Genomic DNA, 24704 nt, shown 5'->3' with positions numbered 1-24704 from the left:
GGTAAAGGAGTAAAAGTTAACACTCTTCAGATCTACTTGGTTGTGTAACTTCATGGCTTTTGGCTGAAATATATTTAATGTTCTAGTCAAACTTGTCAGAGACTTCTCTAATGGGCGCCCTTAAAGAAAACCACATCCTGGCGTTAAAAGTGAAACACGTCACACTTGCTGCTTTTCCTGTCAGTTTTGGATGTTTTTTTTAAAACTGCATCTGCTATAGGATCGAATTGACAGAATTTCAGAAGATGATTTCATACTGTCCAATCTGTGGGAAACCTGTCTATTTTGGTGAGTGTGCGTCCCTTTGGAAACATGCAGCCGAGATAAAGGAAGAATTCATTCTGTAAGCTTATTCCTGCTCATGCTGACACAGCGTTGTGCAACACACCAGAATTATTCTTTTACAGAGAAGGACAGTAATAATGAATGTGCAATCAAACGTGTTTTCTAATGGTTTTGGGGACGTGTTCTTTCTGTAACTGGTTGCATTTGGCCTCAGCCAGGCCTTTTGAGTTAAGACAACAAATTGCAGAAACACTTGCTAACCGTATCTGGCTCAGTAACGGTGTTTGTCGAGATGACTGTGCAATGCAAGGGCCTGGCTTGTGAGGGTGGATTCAGTACCTTACTTATTAACTTTTTAAGTTAATCAGTACAAACTAAAGCTGGATGTTGGTAAAGTATAACCAAAATAATGGATTTCCCTCCTAATAAAACATACAGCAAATGCCTTGTACCATCTGGTAAGCAAGAGGAAATAGGCCCGATGAGCTTACAGCTCCCTATCTTACATCTGTTGCTAGAGGAAGGAACTGATCTTTTATAGCGAACACATACTGATTACATTGTCATTGCACAATTAGCAAATATCACACAGCATAAAAGTCACAGCATCATTTTTCAAGGAAAATCTCAATGCAGTGACACCGTGTCTTAAAAGTCAGCCATCGGACACCATTTTAGGAGATTGTAAAGTGTATTCAGGATAACATTGTTCAGACAAACAGAAAGGATATTGGTATCACAGTGAAACACGTGTCAGGGACCAGATTATAGCTTTCTGAAAAAGTGGGAGAATATCTCTTGTCTGCAATGTAGTCGGCATGAATCAAATGGATCTGGGCATTTTAAAATAGGATTATAAATGACTGCGGTTGCGAGTGGTGATTTTCTATTAAAAAGAGAATCTCTCGTTAACTCTTTTTACAGCGGAGAAAAAGCGATCCTTAGGCAAAGACTATCACCCCCTTTGTCTAAAATGCTACCGGTGTAAGCGCCAGTTAAGTCCGGGCCAACATGCAGAGGTACGTAATGTCCTGAGCCTCCATCTGTTTGTCCAGTGTTTGTCTAGCTGTATTGTTACTCGAGTCTGTCTTTTCAAGCTTGCTCTGTAGCTGTTGTCTCCTTGAGGGAATTGTAAGCAATCAGAACATCTGGGCCTTGCTTTTTAATCATGAACATCAATATCTTTTTCCCCATCCACATACGGAGATGAAACCTAATTATGTATCATCCTGATCTGAGTTCGAATTCCACTACTGGGATTCTCCTCATTTACATGGCAGGGCATCTGGGAGAATATGATTTTCATCAAGGTTGCATACTTAAGTAATGGGTGTACTGTCACTATCGCTACTTTGTGTGTGTATATGTGTTGTATGCTGGCGTGTGTGCGAATACATCAGTGTAAATGGGCTGCTGTAGCGGCAATGGCCACTGAAACCGTTGGGATGAATAAAGGGTACAAATTCAAAATCACACTGACTGATCTCAGCTCCTCTTCAGGGTGAAAGCACAACTGCAAAAGTGGGTATTTTAAAAGGAAGGTTTTACATGAGTTACAGACTGAATGGGTAATTCAAAGCAGACAGATCGCTCTGAGTCATTTCAAAATGAAATGCTTTATGCAAATAGAACTTTGGATATCAAAATGTCTATTGTGGACATGCATTTCAAAAAGAATAAAAGATTCAGACAATCAGCGATTTCAAAGCACGAGTGAGAAAGACTGCAGTTTGGCGCACATATCTTTTTAATAAAGATCTGTAAAGTGCCTCAGAATCTAATTCTTCAAGATGAAGACTGTTGCAGTAAAAATGCATTCAAACACAGCAAAGCTAGCATAAACATTAACGCTTTAAACTTTTTTCATGTGTATTTCTTTGTTATGGATATGCCAAAGCATCAAACACAAAAAGATGAAGGTAAATACAATATGCAGGAGTGCAGTAGCTGCTGTAAAAGCAGGATATTATCTTTCAGTAATACCTCCTCTCTGGACGGGCTAGCAGAGGGAATACTCAAAATGAATTCCAATGATATATCTCCAAACGGGAGTATTTAAATGGATGTAGCTAAAAGAGCAGGGGATCGCTCTGGGTGTGCTAGCAAACATGTATCTCTCAATGAACCACACTCAAACAAATTAAATGGTCATTTTTAATAACTGCTGTTTGTGGGACCTTGCTGTAGACACATTGACTGCTGAACTTCTCTGCAACAGTAATTACATTTAAACATGTACTTCATCAGCCGTGAGACACTTTGCAATTCCCAAGGGTTTGAAAGGTGCTGGATCTTTCTTTTCTCCACCTCTCCAAGTCTCTATAATGAATCAATCGCCACTAAATGTACTAAAGAACTCAGTTGGTTTTCCATCATAAGCTGGCTCATTTTAGTGTGACCTTGACCTGAATGAGACATCAGTTATTATCTCGTTCCCCAAGAGGATACCTATTAGTTGGCCATTAGATAATCAACAAGCACATCCTCAATAGATCACAAGAAGGAACTTCTGCTGAGTGGCATCAAGAGCAGCTCTTCACAAAACATGTCGATGTTCTGTCACCATCCTCCTAACAACAAGGACACACACACTATGTCACAATGAACTTTCATTAAGCCAATTACATCCACTTTGCTGTTGCAGAGATTGCATGCCTGCTCTCAGTTTAAGCAATATAGTCATCACAGGCTCAAAATAGAGGGCTGAATCCTGTTCTCACAGATGGGGGTCCGAAAGTAGGATCTGTGGAACCCAGGGCCACATTTTATGTACAGCAGCCAATTAATTAGTTGCCACTTAATAGGAGCTGCTGGCCAATCAGAGGCCTGCCTACCTAGCAGCCTCAGCAGTGCCACCGGGAGCAGTGCTCACTGCTGGGACTGCACCTATAAGAGGACGCATGGAAGAACCGTGCTCCCGCAGCCAGGTAAGTGGAGGCTGGGGCAACAGGGCCAGCCAGGCTGACCCTGGTAAGAGGTGGTTGGTGAGGGTAGGCAGTGCCATTGGCACAAGGGTGGCCATTGCTGCAGGGGGACACCTTCATAAAATGAAGTGTCAGATCACTTACCAGGCAGGGGACGAGGCTAGCCCATTGCACTGGGGATGTGCTGACACCTGTGATCCTGGTTTGTCTAAGCTAGGGCAGAGTAAAGGATCAGGGTAGCCAATGAGGTAAAACTGAGGCTTTACCTGATGCAATATTTCAAACGTATCTCAGCCTTTTGGCTAAGATGAAGCCCAGGAGGGGGTGCAGTGCCTCATCCTGTCAGCTTGCATCGTGTTTGATTGAGCCCAGGATGGGATGCAATGTCTTGTCTTGCCAGCTTGCATCTTGTTTGTCCGTCACGTGGGGACCATGATTGGACTTAATTTGAATTGGCTTTCTTGATCAGAAATAAAGTAGCGAAAGGTACCAAAACAAAAATAAAAGCCCAAGATGGGGTGCATCTGGGGTGCCTCATCTTGTCAGCTTTGGATCTTGTTTGTCTCCCTTATGGAGACCATGAATTGGATTCAATTGGATTTTGGATTTGGATTGAATAAAAATTTGAAAAAGGTGTCTGAAAAGGAAGGTCTCCTGGCCCAGGCCTGCTGGGAAGCCACCATCGTGTACCTGATGGTTTCCTCACTTGGTAGAGGGCCCACCTGCCCAGCGGCAATGGCAACAGGCCCTTAATTGGCCACATAAGTGGTTTAATTGACCTCTTGATGGGAATGCTGTACTTCACCTTCCCTGCCATTGACAAGAATGCCAGCTATGTCACAAGACAGGTTGACGAGCATTCTACCCCGGCTTTCCCTCACTATTTTAGGGCACCCACCCATCCCCCTGACTTTTTCTATCATGTCCTTCGTGACTGGTGAAATTCAGCCCAGAGTCACGTAGTTAACCTTTGGGTGCCACCTTCCTACAGGACCATGCAAATCCTCAGACTTCCTTCATCAAGCAGCAGCATGGTGGAAGGTCTGTTTTGGAGCAGTTTGCAAGACGTCAGCCATCTACCCAGTCTACTCATCTAATGGTTCATCCCAGCAGCTTAACTTGGGGCCTTCAGCAAGAGGCTTCAGCCACAGTGAAGCTGGTTCTTCATTCCGGCCACTCAATGAAAGGTTACAGTGAGCTGGCTACTTCAAAAAGTATGCAAATGTTAAGTTCCAGATATCATGAAATTTAAGTAATATTTAAACATATTTGAAAGAAAATAGCGTTGTTCCATTTTGTGTCTCACACAAACCTATTTTACTTTAAGTCATAACCCTTAAACACCATTCAATCCCACAACCTCTTCTGTGAAAATAAAGTTCTCTTGAAACATAACAAGACAGTTAGGATCCAGGTAGCTGCTCCAGTTTTGTTTTTATTGTTGTCTTGTTGTATGTTGTTGCCTGAAGAGATCCAGAGGTTTGTGTCTAGTTGAACAATAAATGTTTATTAGTAACACATAATTATACATATATATTTTTTTCTTTGTTGACAACCTGTTCTTTCTGGGTTGGATGCCATGATCTTATCCCTCTCATTCCGGAGGGAATGTTCATTCCGTTCATTCATAGAGTGGACTCGGGTTTTATTTTTCATTCGGGTCCACCCCATTCTTCCTGCAGATTGAAGTTTAACTCGCTTATGTTTCTATGTCCCTCACCCTCGAGTTCAACCTGCAGTTTGGTTTCCCATGCTACGTTCTGTTTCTTCATGTGTATTTGTGCCTCTCTGAGTTTTGCTCTGGGGAGTTGGTGATCACTTCTCTCCTGCTCCAGGATCGGCTTTGTGTTGTGTGTGTGAGCTTGAAGCTCCAGCCTCGATGCTGTAGATTTCCCTGGTTCTGTGACAGAAACTGTTCGACTCTGAAGTTCAGGCTCGACATTTTGCTGCTGCTCCTTCTCTGTATCTTCAGTTCTGAGTATGTTGGTGCTCACCTGGAGGTTTGGCTGGTCTGACTGAAGAAGAATATTTTCTGCTGTTTGCAAAGGAGCTGGAACAGCTGCCTCTGCGAAGAGTGAAGACAGTTCTGAACTGTCCCAGTCAGGATCATCAGCATTGGTGAACCTCTCGCGAGTCTCCCATTCAGTGTAGCTGACTACAGTGGTTGGTTAACATCTTCTGCTGTTTTAAGGAGGTTGTGAACAACACAGACATCGCTGCTCAGGAGAGAAAAGGGTTATTCGAGGATGAGATACAGAATTTTGATTATTGACTCATTGTCATACTAGAGCAGCTCTTGAACCAGGCCCAGGACCGCTCGTTGGATTCCTCTGGTGCCATACAGTGGTGTGTCTGTTGTCTGGAATCAGAGGTCTTTTAGCCACAGTTCCTGATTTGACAGGACTGTCACACTGGCTCCTGTGTCTAACTTGAAATGTGTGAGCTGACCATTTACAGATATGTCAGCATTCCAAAATATAAATCTAGGATCCTTGATTTCTCCCGAGAAGCATTGCTGGACTTTTTCTTGGTGTGGGCAATCTATCTCATGGACTCGTTTGGGATCCTTCGCATGTCTCGAGGTTTTGGGTGGTTGCAATGAAAGCACCGCACAGAGATTGCTGGATATTACTGGTGCTTGGGAGGTATTTTGGCACCACAGCGTTGATATGGTCTGCCACCATCTTGTGTTTTGTTTGGGAGTTGCTTTCCTTGTCCTGGAGTCACTTTGTTCTTTTGATGCTTTATGAGCTGGACTGTTGGGGTTGCTCTGTGCCAACAGTCTAACTTTACCACACAAAATGGATGGTGGGGTGGTTAACACTGCTGCCTCATAGCACCAGGGACCCGTGTTCAATTCCAGCCTTGGGTGATTGTCTGTGTGGAGTTTGCACATTCTCTCCGTGTCTGCATGGATTTCTTCTGGGAAACTGTCGGTTTCCTCCCACAGTCCAAAGACGGCGGGTTAGATGGATTGGCCATGCTAAGTTGCCCCTTAGCGTCCAAAGATATGTACGTTAGGTGGATTAGCCATGGTAAATGCTTGAAGTTACAGGGATAGAGTGGGCCTGAGTAAGGTGCTCTTTCAGAGATTTGATGCAGATTTGATGGCCTTCTGCATTGTAGGGTTCTATGGTTTTGCTGCTGGACTATTGATTGCCTGATGGTTGCTTTTTCCAATGCCTTTTTTAGATTTGAGTACATCAGAAAGAGTATTGGCCACTCCTACAATGCTTAAATTGACAGTTAAAAAATGGTCTGTCAGTGCTGCCTTATTATTGTGCTGAATTTAAAGGCTTATTTTGGCTTTCTTTTTGTTCACTGTTCACCCTTTAGCGATCCCGCTAGATTCTTTGACTCTGCTTTCAATCAGATCTCACGCCGGATCTCTACACACTCTAGTGGTGTCCTTTTATGCTGCAGAGTGGATCTTTCCTCAGTCCTTCAGCCTCTAAGCCTGTAATGGAGCTTCATAAACAATCTCCAGCTGTGTATTCAAGACCTTCCAAGTTAGGCACACTTCTCATGTCAAACTGCAGTCTTTTCACTTCTTCACTCTTAGGGATTTTGGGCTCCTTCACCTGCTGCCACCATGTTGTATGGTTGTATGTTGTCTCATAAAGACGCCTGGAGGCTTGTATGGTAACAATAACTGATTATTAATAACACATAACTATGTATATATTATATATGTATATATATAGGATACAGTCCTAACTAGGTGCTTTCTTCATGATGACTTCTACCAGGCTCATCACTACACTCTACCCATGTGACTCTAAATTATAATGTGGGTGGTACTGTTTCCCCAGTCCCACATTAACCCTTATAATTCAGAACACCCGAATACTACATTTATGATGAATGAAGGGGGTGACTTCTGCAGTAGGTGATAGAAGAAATACACAATACACTCACATACCTGGCTCAAATTAATGCAGAAGAGACATCCCAGATGTCTGCAGAAGAGGAAATTGTTACAGCCCTAGAAATTAGACTTCAGGGCTCTGTTGCGTGTGGATGTATGTCAGAGGTCTGGGGAGGGGCCATTTTTAAAAAGGGTGGCAGAGCTAATCTGCGTCCATTCACTTAACGTCCGCGTTCGGGAAAATTCTGGAGATGGTAACTAATGTTGAAATGATTATGTATTTAGATAAAGAGAAAATATTAGTCAGCATGGATTTGAGAAGGGGCAACGTGATCAACCTCATAGAATAGATTCTTGCCCTGACTGCCTAGGCAGTAATCCAGCAGACCAGATTCTCTTGATTTTACTGGAATAAATAAATAAAGACCTGAAATCTGCTCCACCAGGTTACTGTCCAGGTGATTAAGATAAGACGCACCCTGAGATTTATTTTGAGGATTTTACGGATATAGTTCTGTTCCCTGTGTTTCAATGATTTTCATGAAGGCCTAGAAAGAATGATGTTGCAATTTGCTAATTAGAGAGGGGCAGGTTAGCGTAGTTAGCTGGATTGCTAGCACGCGGTTCAGGATAATGTGAACAGCATGGGTTCGATTGCCAATCTAGTTAAGGCAGACTGGGGGTCTGTGTCCTCACCCTGCCATGTAGTAAATGGAAAGAAATGGCAAGTCAACACTGAAGTAAATCATCTCAGGATGAGGCATTAGCCAACAATGAGCCACGGACCTGTCTTCCGGCAGTTTTCTTACCAGTTATTTGATAGGAGGTTTAGTTAACTTCTCAGAAAGACAATGACAGCTATAAAGGGATATTGATTTGATGGAATTATGGATCAAAAGTAACAGATGGAATTCAATCAAAGTACGAGGTGATTTTTCAGGTAGATAAAAGAACAACAACTATACTCTGAATGCAAGTAAGCTTGGTGCTATAAAAAGCAGGGGGATTTGGAGGTAAAGTTTCACAGGATTAAGGGCAAAACTTAAACAAAACTAAACAAATTCTAGTTTTAATCAAAAGAAGCAGAGAAACTGGGATGTAATTATGAAATAAGACTTTAGTTGGAGTACTGTGTGCTTTGGACTTCATATGACAGGAAGGACATTGAGGTTTTAGTGATGGTACAATGCAGATTCATTAGGGCTCAGAATGATTTGAAATATTGGTTATTTTCCCATTAGAATAGTACAAATTATGGGGTGAGGCAATAGATATGCTTAAGACCAAGAAAAGATAGGACAGGGTAGATAGAAGCAGACTGTTTCCTGTAGTTATTGAAATAGAATGAGCAACAATAGACACAAAGTTAAACATAAGAGACAGAAAAAAAAAGGCGTACAAAGAGACCGTAGACTTTGTCTTTTGGGTTAATGGTTGAGGAACTACTATGGGGAGTATTTTATCTAAGGCTGTTTTTTAGGTGGATGGATGCGACATGACATTATTAATTTGAGGTTCTGGTTGTTTGAATTCTCAAGCCCCATTTAGATATTGGCGACCAACTGCCCACCGAAAGAGGTGGAAAAGGGTCAGTTGGTTAATTGATGGCAGATGATGATTGGTCGGGCTGTTAAAGGGAGGGTTTTGACAGTCCGCACTAACGTACTCTTAAAGGGCCTCTTCTTCCCGTGGACCAGGTTTTACAAAGTGGGACAACCAAAGAGGATATCCTGCTAAATTGGTGATTAACGTGTTATTGAGGTACTAATGAGATTATAGATCCCTGATTTTCTGGGTTTCAGTTAGGTTCTCAGATGGGCTGAGTGGGTGCCTCAACTGCCTAATAAAGAACACAGTTAAAGCATTGATGGGTGGGAGCTGAGTCTGAATGTGCCGGTATGCTTTCAGAAGTGACTTTAACTGTGCAGACAAACCATTCCAGATGGGTTAAAGCCACACCCATGTCAATGTTCGAGATCAGATTGGACTGAAGGATAAAGGGGTGAAGGGATATGTGAAAAGAGTGGGTAAATGTAATTCAGATTATTTGTTCATGTGAATGGTAATAGTTGGTATGGGTTAGTTGGACTGGCTGGCCTAATTCCATCTGCAACTTCTGTATATTTCTAACTTCAAAATCAAGACTCTGTATGCGCTAATGGTTAGCACGTTATCAAAGTTATTTTTTATTTTCTGTTCGAAACCACATTTTACTTATGAAATAGTTGGCTGCTACTTTCTTTTGCCCTTGATTCCAGATGGGATATGTTATCCTCTGGAGCTCTGTAAGCTTGTGCTAGCAAATAAACCTGTTGGATTTTAACATGATGTTATGAGATTTCTTACTGTGTTTACCCCAGTCCAACGCCAGCATCTCCACATCATCCTCTGGAATGCCAGGAAAAGTGATGGAGAGGACTGATAGATGAAACTGATGTGCAGGGCATGGATTTGTAGACGGAATGTCATGAAGAGCAGGGAAATGAAAGTCATCTTTACACAAATCAGTTCTGTGGTGGACAGTTCACTGCTCATCTAGACAAATTCTTTTCTGATTTGGTGTTTGCTTTATTGAAAATTTATTTTTAGATCTTTTTCAGTTCAAGAAAATAGCATAAAAGTTCTCACTGTGGTTAGTGTAACTTTGATTGCTTAGGATTGCTTTCCTATGTGCAATGAACAGATCTCTAGCTTGGCTCATTTGTCCGTGGATTCAAAGGTTCAAGCCCACTTGCAGGTGCTCAGCCTATATAATCTCAGCTGACAATGTAGGATTGAGTGGGACATAAACAAGACCCCATTTGGCTGTTGATATTGATGTAAAATATCCCACTGCATTGTTCGTTCAGGGGATGTAGGTGTTGCTGGCTGGGCCACCATTTATAGCCCATCCCTAATTGCACTTGAACTGAATGCCAGGCCAGTTAACATAAGAACAAGACTTCTTGAGAAAGTGAGAGGGCATGGGATCCAAGGGGCTGTTGCCTTGTGGATCCAGAACTGGCTTGCCTGCAGAAGGCAGAGAGTGGCTGTGGAGGGGTCTTTCTCTGCATGGCGGTCAGTGACCAGTGGAGTGCCCCAGGGATCTGTTCTGGGACCCTTGCTGTTTGTCATTTTCATAAATGACCTGGATGAGGAAGTGGAGGGATGGGTTGGTAAGTTTGCTGACGACACCAAGGTAGGTGGTGTTGTGGATAGTTTGGAGGGATGTCAGAAGTTGCAGCGAGACATAGATAGAATGCAAGACTGGGCGGAGAAGTGGCAGATGGACTTCAACCCGGATAAGTGTGTGGTGATCCATTTTGGCAGATCCAATGGGATGAAGCAGCAGTATAATATGAAGGGTACCATTCTTAGCAGTGTAGAGGATCAGAAGGACCTTGGGGTCCGGGTCCATAGGACTCTTAAATCGGCCTCGCAGGTGGAGGATGCGGTCAAGAAGGCGTACGGCGTACTGGCCTTCATTAATCGAGGGATTGAGTTTAGGAGTCGGGAGATAATGCTGCAGCTTTATAGGACCCTGGTTAGACCCCACTTGGAGTACTGCGCGCAGTTCTGGTCACCTCATTACAGGAAAGATGTTGAAGCCATTGAAAGGGTGCAGAGGAGATTTACAAGGATGTTGCCTGGATTGGGGGGCATGCCTTATGAGGATAGGTTGAGGGAGCTTGGTCTCTTCTCCCTGGAGAGACGAAGGATGAGAGGTGACCTGATAGAGGTTTACAAGATGTTGAGAGGTCTGGATAGGGTAGACTCTCAGAGGCTATTTCCAAGGGCTGAAATGGTTGCTACGAGAGGACACAGGTTTAAGGTGCTGGGGGGTAGGTACAGAGGAGATGTCAGGGGTAAGTTTTTCACTCAGAGGGTGGTGGGTGAGTGGAATCGGCTGACGTCGGTGGTGGTGGAGGCAAACTCGTTGGGGTCTTTTAAGAGACTTCTGGATGAGTACATGGGATTTAATGGGATTGAGGGCTATAGATAGGCCTAGAGGTGGGGATGTGATCGGCGCAACCTGTGGGCCGAAGGGCCTGTTTGTGCTGTGGCTTTCTATGTTCTATGTTCTATGTTCTATAAGAACTAGGAGCAGGAGTAGGCCATCTGGCCCCTTGAGCCTGCTCCGCCATTCAATAAGATCATGGCTGATCTTTTTGTGGACTCAGCTCCACTTACCCGCCCGCTCACCATAACCCTTAATTCCTTTACTGTTCAAAAATGTATCTATCCTTGCCTTAAACCATTCAGTGAGGTAGCCTCAACTGCTTCACTGGGCAGGGAATTCCACAGATTCACAACCTTTTGTGTGAAGTTCCTCCTCAACTCAATCCTAAATCTGCTTCTCCTTATTTTGAGGCTATGCCCCCTAGTTCTAGTTTCACCTGCTTTTATCTTATCTATTCCCTTCATAATCTTATATGTTTCAGAGGGCATTTAAAAGTCAACCACATTGCTATGGGTCTGGAGTCACATATACCTGCTTTCTGAAATGACCTAGCATAGCAGTGCCAACCTGTACTGGGGGGAGGCCAGACCAGATAAGGCCAGCAGATTTACTTCCTTCAAGGACATTTGGGCCGTGATTCTCCCATCCCGGGAGAATCCCGCAGCGGCCGATTCATGGGGTTTGCGTAAGCATTCACACCCCGTGTGATTCTCCCAGCGCCAGATTTCCGGCGGCATCTGCTCCGTGCTGGAAATCGGCGGGGAGACCCGGAAATGATTTGAATACCAATTCCCTACAATTTAAATGAGGTTAGTGGGCCCAGGACTGAAGTCTCCGGGCCCGCTAGCCTCTTCCACCCCGCCAGACTGCTTCGCTCCTTCACTCCAGCAGGGATTACACTAGCTCCCCACTTTCAGGGAACTAGCGGCCCGACCCCGCTGAAGTGAAAGGAGGGCAATTGGGGTCCCCCAGTGGGTCGGGCAGTGATGCCTCCTGGGCTTGGGCACCCTGGCAGTGCACAAGGGGCAAAGTGCCAATGCCTAGAGGGTACCTTAGCACTGCCCATCGGACATTGGACAGTGTCAAGCGGGTGCGGTCTATTGGTGGGCGGAGCCTGATGGAGGCATGATCTGGTGGGAGTGGGGCCTAGGGGGCGATCGGTGGGAGTAGGGGGGTGTCCTGCTGCCACTCTGCATAGGGATCGGTCAGGGTTGAAGGGAGGCCAGCAACTGGGACGGGCTGGAAGAGGGGGGGCTCAGCCTGCTGGGGGTGCGGGACTGTGGGGCGGGTTAACTGTTGGGGCTGAATCTGGGGGGGGGAGGTGGCTGGAGAGATCAGGGCGGGCTGGGGGAGTGTCGGGGCTGGGCCTGGCAATGGTTGGGGGGCCAGCAATTGGGTCGTGGGGGAGCGGAGGTCCGACGTTGCGGGGGTCGCGGGGCTGGCTAGCGATTGAGCTGGCCAGCAGAAAGGTAGATTGTCAGCACGGGGCCACTGCGCATGCTCCAATCTCGGCACTGCCAGATCAGCACACGCGCAGTAGCCCACTCAGCGCACTGATTTCAGCCTCTCGGGCGGGCATTGGCCCTGCCCCCGAAATTTAATGATATCCAATCCCTATGCAGGCTGGTGGCCTCTGCACAGAGTGTGTGAGATTCTTCACTGAACTCCCACTGAAAAAAACAGCATGAATTACTCCAGTTTTCACACAAATTCAACACTTCAAATTTTTTGGGAGAATTTCACCCTCATAAACCAGATGGATTTTTATGACAATTTACAATTGTTGCATCATTAGACTTTAAATTCCAGATTTTTTTATTGAATTCAAATTTCGCCATCTGCTATAGTAGGATTATGAACCATGGTCCCCAGGGCATTTGCTTGTGTCTCTAGATTATTAGGCCAGTGTCAACATCACTACGCCACCACCTACCCCACTGTAGCTACTGATGATTATTCACCTCACATGCTGCATGTTGTCTCTTGCTGTGTGCAAATTGGCTACTGTGTTTGTTACGCTAGAATAGTGACTATGCTTTAGCAGTAATGAATTGGTTGTACTGAATTTTTGAGCGTTCTGAGGATGTGATCGGTGCTTTTGAAATTATTTCTTTGAAATGAAATCATTGTTTTAAGTTTAAATCAATTCAATTTTTTTCTTTTGTTTAGTATGATGAGAAACCATACTGCAATCACTGCTACTTACAGTACTTTGGGCCAAGAGGTAAGAGGACATTTAACTAATACACAGACATGCAGACATGTGCACAGACGCACAGGGGGCAGTCATTCCAGAATTTGGGAAAGTGTCAGGGTCTGACTGAAAACCGGTGTATTGGGCAGGTTTTCTTTCCAGATCTTCTGACACTGTCAAAAATAAAAGAGGGGCATGTTTCGTGCCATCGTGTAGGGGAGGAGGAGCCTAAGGACACTGGTAAGCCTGGCTACAAAGGGATTGGGCCATGTTTAAAGGGCATCCTGAGCAAAGGAAAACAAAACCGCCCCACCCCCCAACCACAGAGGTTTCATGGGCTCCTCTAACCCCCTGTGACTGGAGCCCGCATTCCCACCATCTACCCTCCCCTGTAATTAGAGCCGGCACCTCTACCCACCCCCACCCCCACATCCCGCCATGATCAGAGCCGCCACTTCTTCCCCTCCGCAACCAAACAGTTAATGCTGACACCATCAACCCCTCCCCCTCCTCCCCCCGCTTTTCCCCAAATATCGGACCCCTTCCCCCCCAAACCCCCACCCAAACAGCCATCGCCGGGATTCCATGGTCCACGTCCGCTCCCCTCCACCACCGCAAATAAATGAAATCCCCTCCCCCATGAGGGTCCCACTATGGTCCGCTCCTGGCACTGCACCCAGCACTGCCCCTGGCATTTCCCCCGGTACTGCCCCCAGTGTAGGTTGGCACTGCCATGCTAGGTCATTTCAGAAAACATCAAGAGTCAACCATGTTGCATGGAGTAAAACTATGTATCATTGAGAGCAAATTCCCTACTTCTAGGGGGGGCGGCACAGTGGCACAGTGGTTAGCACTGCTGCCTCATAGCACCAGGGACCTGGTTCAATTTCAGCCTTGGGTCACTGTGTGTGGAGTTTGCACATTCTCCCCATGTCTGCGTGGGTTTCCTCCGGGTGCTGCGGTTTCCTCCCACAGTCTGAGGATGCACTGGTTAGGTGGATTGGCCATGCTAAATTGACTCTAGTGTCAAGGGGATAAGCAGAGTGTATATGTGGGGTTACAGGAAAAGGGCCTGGGTGGGATTGTGGTCAGTGCTGACTTGATGGGCCGAATGGCCTTCTTCTGCACAGTAGGGATTCTATGATTCTAAACAGCTGGTGAATACAAAAATTTATCAGTTAGTTTGTTATTTTTTTTACATGCCAACTCATAAATTGCCAGATTTATCTAATCCAATACTTTGCTGTGGTGGAATTAGAGCTGGGTTAGTACATCGATTATTATGACTACAACATATGTATCCACACCAGGCAGCAATTGTCTGGCATAATTTTCAATAGCCTTGTACGATTATCAAGAGCATGGCAGCCTTTGGAATGGCACTGGACTAACAACCCAAATCTGTTGAAACCAATTCTGCCATTCAGTAAATTTGTGAGCTCGCAATGATGAAACTGATTCATAAATTCCTTCAGAAGAACACAATACCCCCTACTCCAGTTGGCTAACATGGCTCTAGACCCACTCATTATGATTGACTCTGAAAGCCTTCGAAAGTGAGCAGAACTGGTATGAAATGGAACACTAAAAGCAATGACAACCCAGCATCAAACCTGGTTAAGATGTAGGGAATCCCAGCCCAATCTTTTCTACAGTAATGGTGGGTGAATGCTGGGATCTATGCGGAATTTCAGTTTCAAATCCTCTTCTTCAGAGTGAAGCCAGGCTCCGACTGTGGCACTGTCACACGCTAAGTGGGACATATTAAAGACAAAACTGATGCTGGAGCCAATAACAACAACAACAGAAGTGCATATTGCCTCAACGAGTGAAACATCCCTTACTCTTCCATCCCAATCAAATCAGGAAGGCAAGCTTGGTTCAATCCTAAGGGTAGAATGATGTCATGATGTGGAGATGCTGGCGTTGGACTGGGGTAAACACAGTAAGAAGTTTAACAACACCAGGTTAAAGTCCAACAGGTTTATTTGGCAGCAAAAGCCACAAGCTTTCGGAGCCTTGAGCTCCTTCTTCAGGTGAGTGGGAATTCTGTTCACAAACAGGGCATATAAAGACACAAACTCAATTTACAGAATAATGGTTGGAATGCGAATATTTGTACCTTTAAGACTTGATTAGCTGTAAGTATTCGCATTCCAACCATTATTCTGTAAATTGAGTTTGTGTCTTTATATGCCGTTTGTGAACAGAATTCCCACTCACCTGAAGAAGGAGTTTAAGACTCCGAAAGCTTGTGGCTTTTGCTACCAAATAAACCTGTTGGACTTTAACCTGGTGTTGTTAAACTTCTTACGGTAGAATGATGTGCCAGAGCAGCATCAGGCCAACCTCTGAATGAGGGATGAATTCAGTGAAGTTGCTACACAGGGTTCCTGCATCCAGAACACAAGCAATTGTTAGAACCAGCAGCCCGGGAACCAAAGGATCAGAAAATAGGTTCTGTACCTTAACGCAAGCAATTGAGAATAGCTGGACAGCAGGAAAATAATAGGAGTGGATAGCTCCTGTATGCAAGTGTCTGCAGCCAAAAGTAGTGGATGATCCTATATACTGACTGTATTTTTTAAAAACTAAAGGGCTCTATTTAACCATTTTAGAACATAGAACATAGAACATTACAGCGCAGAACAGGCCCTTCGGCCCACGATGTTGCACCGACCAGTTAAAAAAAAACTGTGACCCTCCAACCTAAACCAATTTCTTTTCGTCCATGAACCTATCTACGGATCTCTTAAACGCCCCCAAACTAGGCGCATTTACTACTGATGCTGGCAGGGCATTCCAATCCCTCACCACCCTCTGGGTAAAGAACCTACCCCTGACATCGGTTCTATAACTACCCCCCCTCAATTTAAAGCCATGCCCCCTCGTGCTGGATTTCTCCATCAGAGGAAAAAGGCTATCACTATCCACCCTATCTAAACCTCTAATCATCTTATATGTTTCAATAAGATCCCCTCTTAGCCGCCGCCTTTCCAGCGAAAACAATCCCAAATCCCTCAGCCTCTCCTCATAGGATCTCCCCTCCATACCAGGCAACATCCTGGTAAACCTCCTCTGCACCCTCTCCAAAGCCTCCACATCCTTCCTGTAATGTGGGGACCAGAACTGCACACAGTACTCCAAGTGCGGCCGCACCAGAGTTGTGTACAGTTGCAACATAACGCTACGACTCCTAAATTCAATCCCCCTACCAATAAACGCCAAGACACCATATGCCTTCTTAACAACCTTATCTACTTGATTCCCAACTTTCAGGGATCTATGCACACATACACCTAGATCCCTCTGCTCCTCCACACTATTCAAAGTCCTCCCGTTAGCCCTATACTCAACACATCTGTTATTCCTACCAAAGTGAATTACCTCACACTTCTCCGCATTAAACTCCATCCGCCACCTCTCGGCCCAACTTTGCAACCTGTCTAAGTCTTCCTGCAAACTACGACACCCTTCCTCACTGTCTACCACACCACCGACTTTGGTGTCATCAGCAAATTTGCTAATCCACCCAACTATACCCTCATCCAGATCATTAATAAATATTACAAACAGCAGTGGCCCCAAAACAGATCCCTGAGGTACACCACTTGTAACCGCACTCCATGATGAATATTTACTATCAACCACCACCCTCTGTTTCCTATCCGCTAGCCAATTCCTGATCCAATTTCCTAGATCACCCCCAATCCCATACATCTGCATTTTCTGCAGAAGCCTACCATGGTGAACCTTATCAAACGCCTTACTAAAATCCATATATACCACGTCCACTGCCTTGCCCCCATCCACCTCCTTGGTCACTTTCTCAAAAAACTCAATAAGGTTAGTAAGGCACGACCTACCTGCCACAAAACCATGCTGACTATCACCTATCAATTCATTACTCTCCAAATAACTATAAATCCTATCCCTTATAATTTTTTCCAACATCTTGCCGACAACAGAAGTGAGACTCACCGGTCTATAATTCTAAGTGCTGGGCAGACTTGAAACTGGGAGTGTTTCAGATCCGACTTTTAGACCCGTTCTCAGGCGCCCCCATACGCATTCTGCCTGCAAAAATATCAGTGATTCTGAATCGCACTGCACAAGCCTGTGGATGGGGCTATTCGCGCCCGAAACCCTGCTGCTCCAATCAGCGCCTGCAACTGCGCATGCACAGAAAAAAAAGGATAGAATGCTGCTCCCCTGCCACATTGCTCTGGGGCCAGATAGTGCCTCCCCCTGGTACCCACTGACATTGCCCCACGCCCACAACATTACTGACCCCCTTATCCTCCCACCCCCAGACCGATCGTGGCCCCTTTCCCCCCTTCCCTCCCACCGATCTCAGGCAGAGTGGCAACAGACCCCCCTTACCCCCATTGGTCACAGGCAGAGTGGCAGCAGACTCCCTTTCCCCCCCATTGATCTCAGGCAGAGTGGACTCCTCTTTCTCCTCCCCACCGATCTCAAGCAGAGAGCTGTCTGACGCTCGGCACTTACCTCCTCACTAACCGGAGTGCCTGAATTGGACTTTTATGGAGACTGTCTGTTTCACGCCGATTCTAGATGGGGGAACGCGGTGGTAAAGGGGAAAGTGCCGGTAAGGTTGGGCGTGCAGCCCATTAAGTTAATTCAAATGCATGCAAATACATTTCGGCCGTTTAGGGCATGGTCCTAATCATGGCCATTTTTGGGACTTGGTAAAGAGGGAAACAGCACGGAGGTGGGCAAGGATCGCGCTACTCGCCTCACGCCCGACTTTACCAAGTTTACACACCCGAAAACAGGCGCGACTTGATAGTAAAATCGGGCCCAAAGAGTTAATTGTTAGATTACTAAAGAAGAAAACTTGCAATGGTCACATGACATTTCACATAGCTTGGGAGGTCTAGTTACCGACCGGTTTGGAGTTTGCCTGTACCATGTGCACAGTGGGAAGGAAATTTACTAAGTCACAGTGGACCAGGAGTCTTGTGCGCTGGGTATGTATATCGGGGTTGTGATACATGGCTGTAATAACTGGATTGCAAACCTTGCAAAGCATGATTGAAGTATGTAAGTCAAGAGCCAGAAGTGCCTGCATGAGGCATGGCTCCTGCCAAGAGATTGTTTTCATTACATCACTCCTTGTACTTCAATACATTCTTGCCAATTTGTTGATTTAACAGTTTTTGCTTTATTCAGTCAAATGGTTGTTCTGTGTCTATCTGAGGAGGGTACCTGATTGAATCTTATACTGGGCTGCACTGGGTTGCACAGTGACTGCTGGTTCTTTTTGGTGGAATTGAGTATCTGCTGTGTCACGACCACTTACAGTGAGCCCTTATGTGAAGAGTAAAGCACTGGGGATAAGGCAATGGTGAGGTGACTGGGCATGCAGGATAGCCAGACTAAAAACTATATTTGCATTAAATATTTTTATATTTAAAATAGAAATTCCTTTACTTTAGCCTGGCTTTTTTTGATTCTATAATATTGTTTTTGTAGCTTTCAGTATTAAACATGTTGCAAGCAATGACCCCATTAAAATTGTGTGGAAATTTGATCTTGGAAATTGTGGCGAGATTGTGCCCTCCACAGCTGACTCAGCCAGAGTATTTGGTGTTAGGGTGGGTACCAATTTTGTTTTGCGTGGGCAGATGCCCACACCACAGGCTATCTACTGGAAACCCGAACACCCGCCATCACACATGTGAGTTGGATACAAACTCCCATGCCAGATGAGGGATCAGTATATCTGGATCCCAGTCTACAGCCATTCCCTCAGGCTGCTGCTGGTGGTATGGAAGTCCGAGCAACTCCAGCGACTTTTGCTGCAAGAAATTGGTGTTCGTTTTTCGAACAGGAAAGCTCAGTTGCCAATCAAAAGGATGAAATAAAAGCAAAGATCTCTGACTGTAATTTTAATTCTAAATAATTAACACCATAATATAGAGATCAGGTCCATATAACTTTAAGTGGAATTAAATAATGGCACCATTTTTACATTTAGAAAAAGAGAAAATATGTCAAAATAATTTGTGATGTCACTGTGCACTTTGTGTCCAGAATATATTAAGCCAGGGCTGATCGTAGAACCATAGAATCCCTACGGTACAGAGGTAGGCCATTCAACCCATCGAGCCTGCACCAACAACAATCCCACCCAGGCCCTATCCTTGTAACCCCAGGTATTTACCCTGCTAAATCCTCCTGACACTAAGGTTCAATTTAGCATGGCCATTCCATCTAACCCGCACATCTTTGGAATGTGGAAGGAAACCGGAGCACCCGGAGGAAACCCACACAGACATGGGGAGAACGTGCAAACTCCACACAGACAGTGACCTGAGACCGGAATTGAACCCAGATCCCTGGTGCTGTGAGGTAGCAGTGCTAACCACTTGTGCCACTGTGCCACCCACTACTGCTGATTAAAGCTATGTATTGTCTGGGGGTTGAAATAATTTGGCAAGTATCTGATATAAAGGGCCCTCTTCCTGCAGGGCAGGGGTGCTATGTACATTGAGAAAATAAACCCAGATATAGTTAGGTGTATAGATATCACTACATGCATATGGACAGAAAAAAACATGGATGTATAAGGTCATATACAAACATGCTCACATAGAAACAAGTGCAATGTATGTAAACTGTTCAGGTTTCCTGAGTAGTTTTCTGTTTTCCTTGCTGGGTATCCACATGCATTATTCTTACAAGGAGTTGCTCCAGGACTTGGTAACATGACATTGCAAGTGACCACTTGGAGATGTTTGTCATCATTCTGAGATAAATGTCCTCTGATTTACTGCCTTCCTTTCTGCTCAGTGCCTTTATGGATGATATTGGAATAGTGTAGGTTAGATGGGCATTAGATTGGTTTCACAGGTCGACGCAACATTGAGGGCCGAAGGCCCTGTACTGCGCTGTAATGTTCTATGTTCCCTGCTGAAAGAATAGCAGAGAACAGAAATTCCCAGAGAATCCTGGATTAAACACACACAGACTCTTCCACACTGAGTGTGCCATGGTGTCCCTTAGTACTTACACTGGCACTCCTTCAGCCCCACACTTTCCGCCAATCAGTGATGTTGGTGCAGGCCACAGATATCTCTGTAATGGATGGACATGTCAACATTCGAGAATTGGAAGTTCAAAATATGTTTCTGTCAGTTTGACCCTCTCATTTACGTACTGCAGAGAAATAGGCTATTGGGACCAACAGGTTTTATGCTCCACACACACACACACACGTCCAGCTCCCGCTCTACATCATCAGGCCTTATTGGAATAGCCTTCGCATCTCAATGTGCCATTTTCATCATTCCACCCCTAACCATGACAAAGAGAATGAAAGGCATTTAGTTCAATCCTGGCTGGAGGTCAGAGGCTGGGACCACAACCTGCAACTATCCAGCGGAGAACTAATAATCTAGAATTATAAAATGCCTACAGTGCAGTGGGAGGCCATTTGGCCCATCGAGTTTGCACTGGCCACAATCCTACACATGCTCTATGCTTGTAAACCTATGTATTTGCCCTGCTAATCCCACTGACACAAGGGTTAATTTAGCATGGTCAATCAACCTAATCTGCATATCTTTGGACTGTGGGAGGAAACCGGAGCACCCGGAGGAAACCCACACAGACACGGGAAGAACGTGCAACATCCACACAGACAGTGACCCAAGCCGGAAATCGAACCTGGGTCCCTGGTGCTGTGAGGCAGCAATGCTAACCACTGTGCCATTGTGACTCCCAAATCTAGGACTGATAGCTGTGATCAGGTGGCACCACGTGAACTCTGCATCCAGATATACATCATCATCCAGTGCAGACTTCACTGGGCAACACAAGGTACATATTACAGCACCTTTCCCAAACAGACTTCCAAACGCAACAAAAAGAATGGGTCTTAGAACGGATGATTGGAAAAAGAAGTCAGTTGGGAAAACAGCTGGCTTCCCAAAGAAATTTGCAGATGTTAAATGTGCAATAAGTGAGATGTGAAACTTCCATGATGAGGCAGTTTACCTGGGATTTCGGTGACAGGTGTACAGCATTGAGAGATTATTTAACCATAAAACGGTCTGAAATCTGATCAGCAGAGGTCATATGCAAACGTTTAACAGCTACACGTTAAATTCCTCAGTGTATTGTCTTTACACAGACATTAACCTAGAACATAGAACATTACAGCGCAGTACAGGCCCTTCGGCCCTCGATGTTGCGCCGACCAGTGGTACCAATCTAAAGCCCCTCTAATCTACACTATTCCAATATCATTCATATGTTTATCCAATAACCACTTGAACGGTCTCAACGTTGACGAGTCCACCACTGCTGCAGGCAGGGCATTCCACGCCCTTACTACTCTCTGAGTAAAGAACCTACCTCTAACATCTGTCCTATATCTCTCACCCCTCAATTTAAAGCTATGTCCCCTCATGCTAGCCAACACCATCCGAGGAAAAAGGCTCTCACTATCCACCCTATCTAATCCTCTGATCATCTTGTATGTCTCTATTAAGTCACTTCTTAACCTTCTTCTCTCTAACGAAAACAACCTCAAGCCCCTCAGCCTTTCCTCATACGATTTTCCCACCATATCAGGCAACATCCTGGTAAATCTCCTCTGCACCCTTTCCAACACTTCCACATCTTTCCTATAATACGGCGACCGCAATACTCCAAATGCGGCCGCACCAGAGTTTTGTACAGTTGCAGCATGACCTCCTGGCTCCGAAACCCAATCCCTCTACCAATAAAAGCTAACACACCGTACGCCTTCTTAACAACCCTATCAACCTGGGTGCCAACTTTCAGGGATCTATGCACATGGACACCCAGATCCCTCTGTTTATCCACACTACCAAGTATCTTACCATTAGCCCAGTACTCTGTATTCCTGTTACTCCTTCCAAAGTGAATCACCTCACACTTTTCCGCATTAAACTCCATTTACCACCTCTCAGCCCAGCTCTGCAGCTTATCTATGTCCCTCTGTAATCTGCCACTTCCCTCCGCACTGTCTACAACTCCACCGACTTTAGTGTCATCCGCAAACCTTTTCAAATTGACAAGACCAATCCGGTTCTTTGGCTGATAGGTTCTTGAATTTTCATTTCTCATTCTCATTCTCATTATTTCTGTTTCGCAGGAGGAGCAAGACGACCAACCTCTCGATCCACCCTCGGAGCATCTGGATCCAATGTTCCGGTCGAGAAACCCAGCAGCACTTAGAGCCATCCGGCCCGGGGAAGATGTGCCAAAGATGGAAGAAGTCGGAACAGCAAAATGAAAAAGGGAAGAACTTGTAAAGAAATTGTCTGAGCTTTAGAAAACAATTCACTGTTATGTGCCATTACTGTGTACATGAAGATACTTACACAATGGTTCTCAGACCAGCTTCCAGTTATATAGTTTTGTATGTGATGCCAACGCTGGTAGCTTTAGAATATGCTGCTAATTCTGCCATCCTGCCTGTACCCCGGCTTCTGCCAACTGCTTGTAATTCTGGCTAAGTCCAGCTTTCAGAGGGCAATATAAATGCCTCCAGTTCTTCAGTGAGTTCACTCTCTCCCCCACCATATTGACCCGGTTGGTAGGAGATCAGCTGCTGTGAAAATATCACAGTCAGCCAATCTCTGCAGATCTGTTTATGTCCCACACCCCCATGAAAGAATTTTTAATAATATTTTCTCTGAATCCAGTGTAGCGCCCAAAATATAGACCTTTACTTGCAACCACACCTCAATAATATTAGCAGCAAAATATTGTTTTACCTGTAAGAGTTTTATACTTTTCTATAATGAAAAAAATACATTTGTACATGTTCCCTTGATTTTACTGTTGTCAAATCTCCGTCGTTCTTCTCTGTCAGTTTTTCCCACTTTAAATTCCATTTATTTTAGAAAATCCTGATGTCAGCTTGTCACTCTGTGCATTCTGGGCACTGAGTTCTCACAATTCTCTTAGAATGCTTGCTGAAAAATAAATTGAAAAGCCCCTTTTTTCCCAGTACCTGAAATTCCTCAGCTCAGATGGTTGAACTAATGTAACAATTAAATATATATATATTCCAGAGTAAAATGTGTACATTGAATCGTCTCTTGCATATGTTAATGTAGGTACATGAAGACTCTCCTAGAAGCTTAATAGTTTGATGCTGAGAGCTGAATGTGGATTGTGACCCTGAGATTTGCCATCCTGGACACCTAATTTCCCAGAAAGTATCAGTATTGTCCAGTCAACTTAGTTGACCAAAAGCTAGAGGACAAATATCTAAAAAGCTTTACTGAGGTAAAATGCATGCTGAATGCATTTCTAATAAAGAGATGTATGCTATATATGAAAAGTTCAATGCTAATGGATCACATTTGTAAATATCAAATTCATGGAAAAGCGAGAGTAACTCCCGCTGACTTTTTTCAGCGGGATTTTCAAAATGAATCTCCCACACTCTGAGCACTGCAAAGTGCCTCAGAGAGATTCACGCTGAAAATCCATCGACAGGGCCTATTCCCGCTGGAGAGGCTGGCAGCATAGCGCTGAGCGGGCCACTGTGCATGCGCCGATCTGTCAGCACTGAGATTGGTGCAGTAGCCCTGCACTGCTGGCCTCCTGATCACTGACCAGCCCTGCGACTCCTCATCGCTGGCTGTGTGACCCTCCACCCCCTAATCGCTGGTCTCCTGGTCCAGCCCCCGTGTCTTCCCATCCCCTCACCAGTCCTGATCTCCCCGATCCACCCCCCCCCCCCCCCCCCCCCCCCCGCCGCCCCAGCAGCCCTAACCCCCCCAGCAACCCTGGCCCCCCAGCAGCCCCGATCATCCCTCCCCCCCACCCAGATGGCCAGCCACCAATCACCAACTTCCCTCCCTCTGCCCGTGATCCACTGATCCCAAGTGGCAGCGAGACCCCTCACCCTCACCGATCCCCCCAATGGGCCCTGCACCTCTGGCCCCACCCCCTTGGCAGTGCCTGATGCCCGGTGAGCAGTGCCAAAGGTCCCCTTGGGCATTGCCAGTTTGCCTTTTGGGCAGTGCTGGGGGTCAGACTGGCAATGCCCAGCGGGGAACCCTCCCTTGCCCCTGACTTCCTGGGGGGGCCTCTCTGGCCTCCCTTCACTCCAGCGGGGTCAACCGCCAGTTCCCTGTCAGTGGGGAGCTGTTGTAAACCTCTCTAGAGTGGACCAGTTCAGTCCCGGGTCTGCTAATGATATTAAAATCTGGATTTTAACACCTAAATCAGCTCTGTGCCATATCCGCCATGTAGCTGAAAGCTCTGGAAATCCTGTCCCGGAGATGCACGGAGGCTGTGGTGCCCAGCGGGGAGCCCGCTAAATGGCCTCCGCTGATGTCTCCTGCCCAGATGCACGGCAGGCTGGGAGAATTGCTCCCACCCCTCCCCCCCCACTAATTACTGATACCTGAAACTGACAGAGGTAAAAACACAGACAGGCAGTTTCTTTCCTCTTTCCAATTTAATTTTGTTTTAAAAGTA

The 24704-nt window shown here is 45.5% G+C and overlaps 1 protein-coding gene across 2 annotated transcripts; it reads left to right on the top strand.

Annotated features, from left to right (window-relative positions):
* Positions 1 to 161: 161 nt before the first annotated feature.
* Positions 162 to 23868, top strand: LOC144495284 (cysteine-rich protein 1). Of its 2 annotated transcripts, XM_078215356.1 has the most exons (4): positions 162 to 288; positions 1210 to 1304; positions 13187 to 13241; positions 22360 to 23868. In XM_078215356.1, the coding sequence occupies exons 1-4, from the start codon at positions 246 to 248 to the stop codon at positions 22440 to 22442; spliced, it is 276 nt and encodes a 91-aa protein (XP_078071482.1). In that variant the 5' UTR covers positions 162 to 245; the 3' UTR covers positions 22443 to 23868. The 2 variants fall into 2 exon arrangements, with proteins under 2 accessions (XP_078071482.1, XP_078071483.1); XM_078215357.1 differs by lacking the exons at positions 162 to 288; positions 1210 to 1304 and adding an exon at positions 12165 to 12486.
* The last annotated feature ends 836 nt before the right edge of the window (positions 23869 to 24704 follow it).

Source organism: Mustelus asterias, chromosome 6 (assembly GCF_964213995.1).
Source record: "Mustelus asterias chromosome 6, sMusAst1.hap1.1, whole genome shotgun sequence".
Lineage (NCBI taxonomy): Eukaryota > Metazoa > Chordata > Chondrichthyes > Carcharhiniformes > Triakidae > Mustelus > Mustelus asterias.
The sequence above is the reverse complement of the archived record's forward strand: the minus strand, read 5'-3'. Positions and strand labels throughout refer to the sequence as shown.

Excerpts from the sequence above, each read along its gene's own strand:
- LOC144495284 (XM_078215356.1), top strand. The coding sequence starts at position 246 with ATGATTTCATACTGTCCAATCTGTGGGAAACCTGTCTATTTTG. Across the intron at positions 289-1,209 it reads TGGGAAACCTGTCTATTTTG|CGGAGAAAAAGCGATCCTTA; the intron begins GTGAGTGTGCGT and ends CTCTTTTTACAG. Across the intron at positions 13,242-22,359 it reads ACAGTACTTTGGGCCAAGAG|GAGGAGCAAGACGACCAACC; the intron begins GTAAGAGGACAT and ends TCTGTTTCGCAG.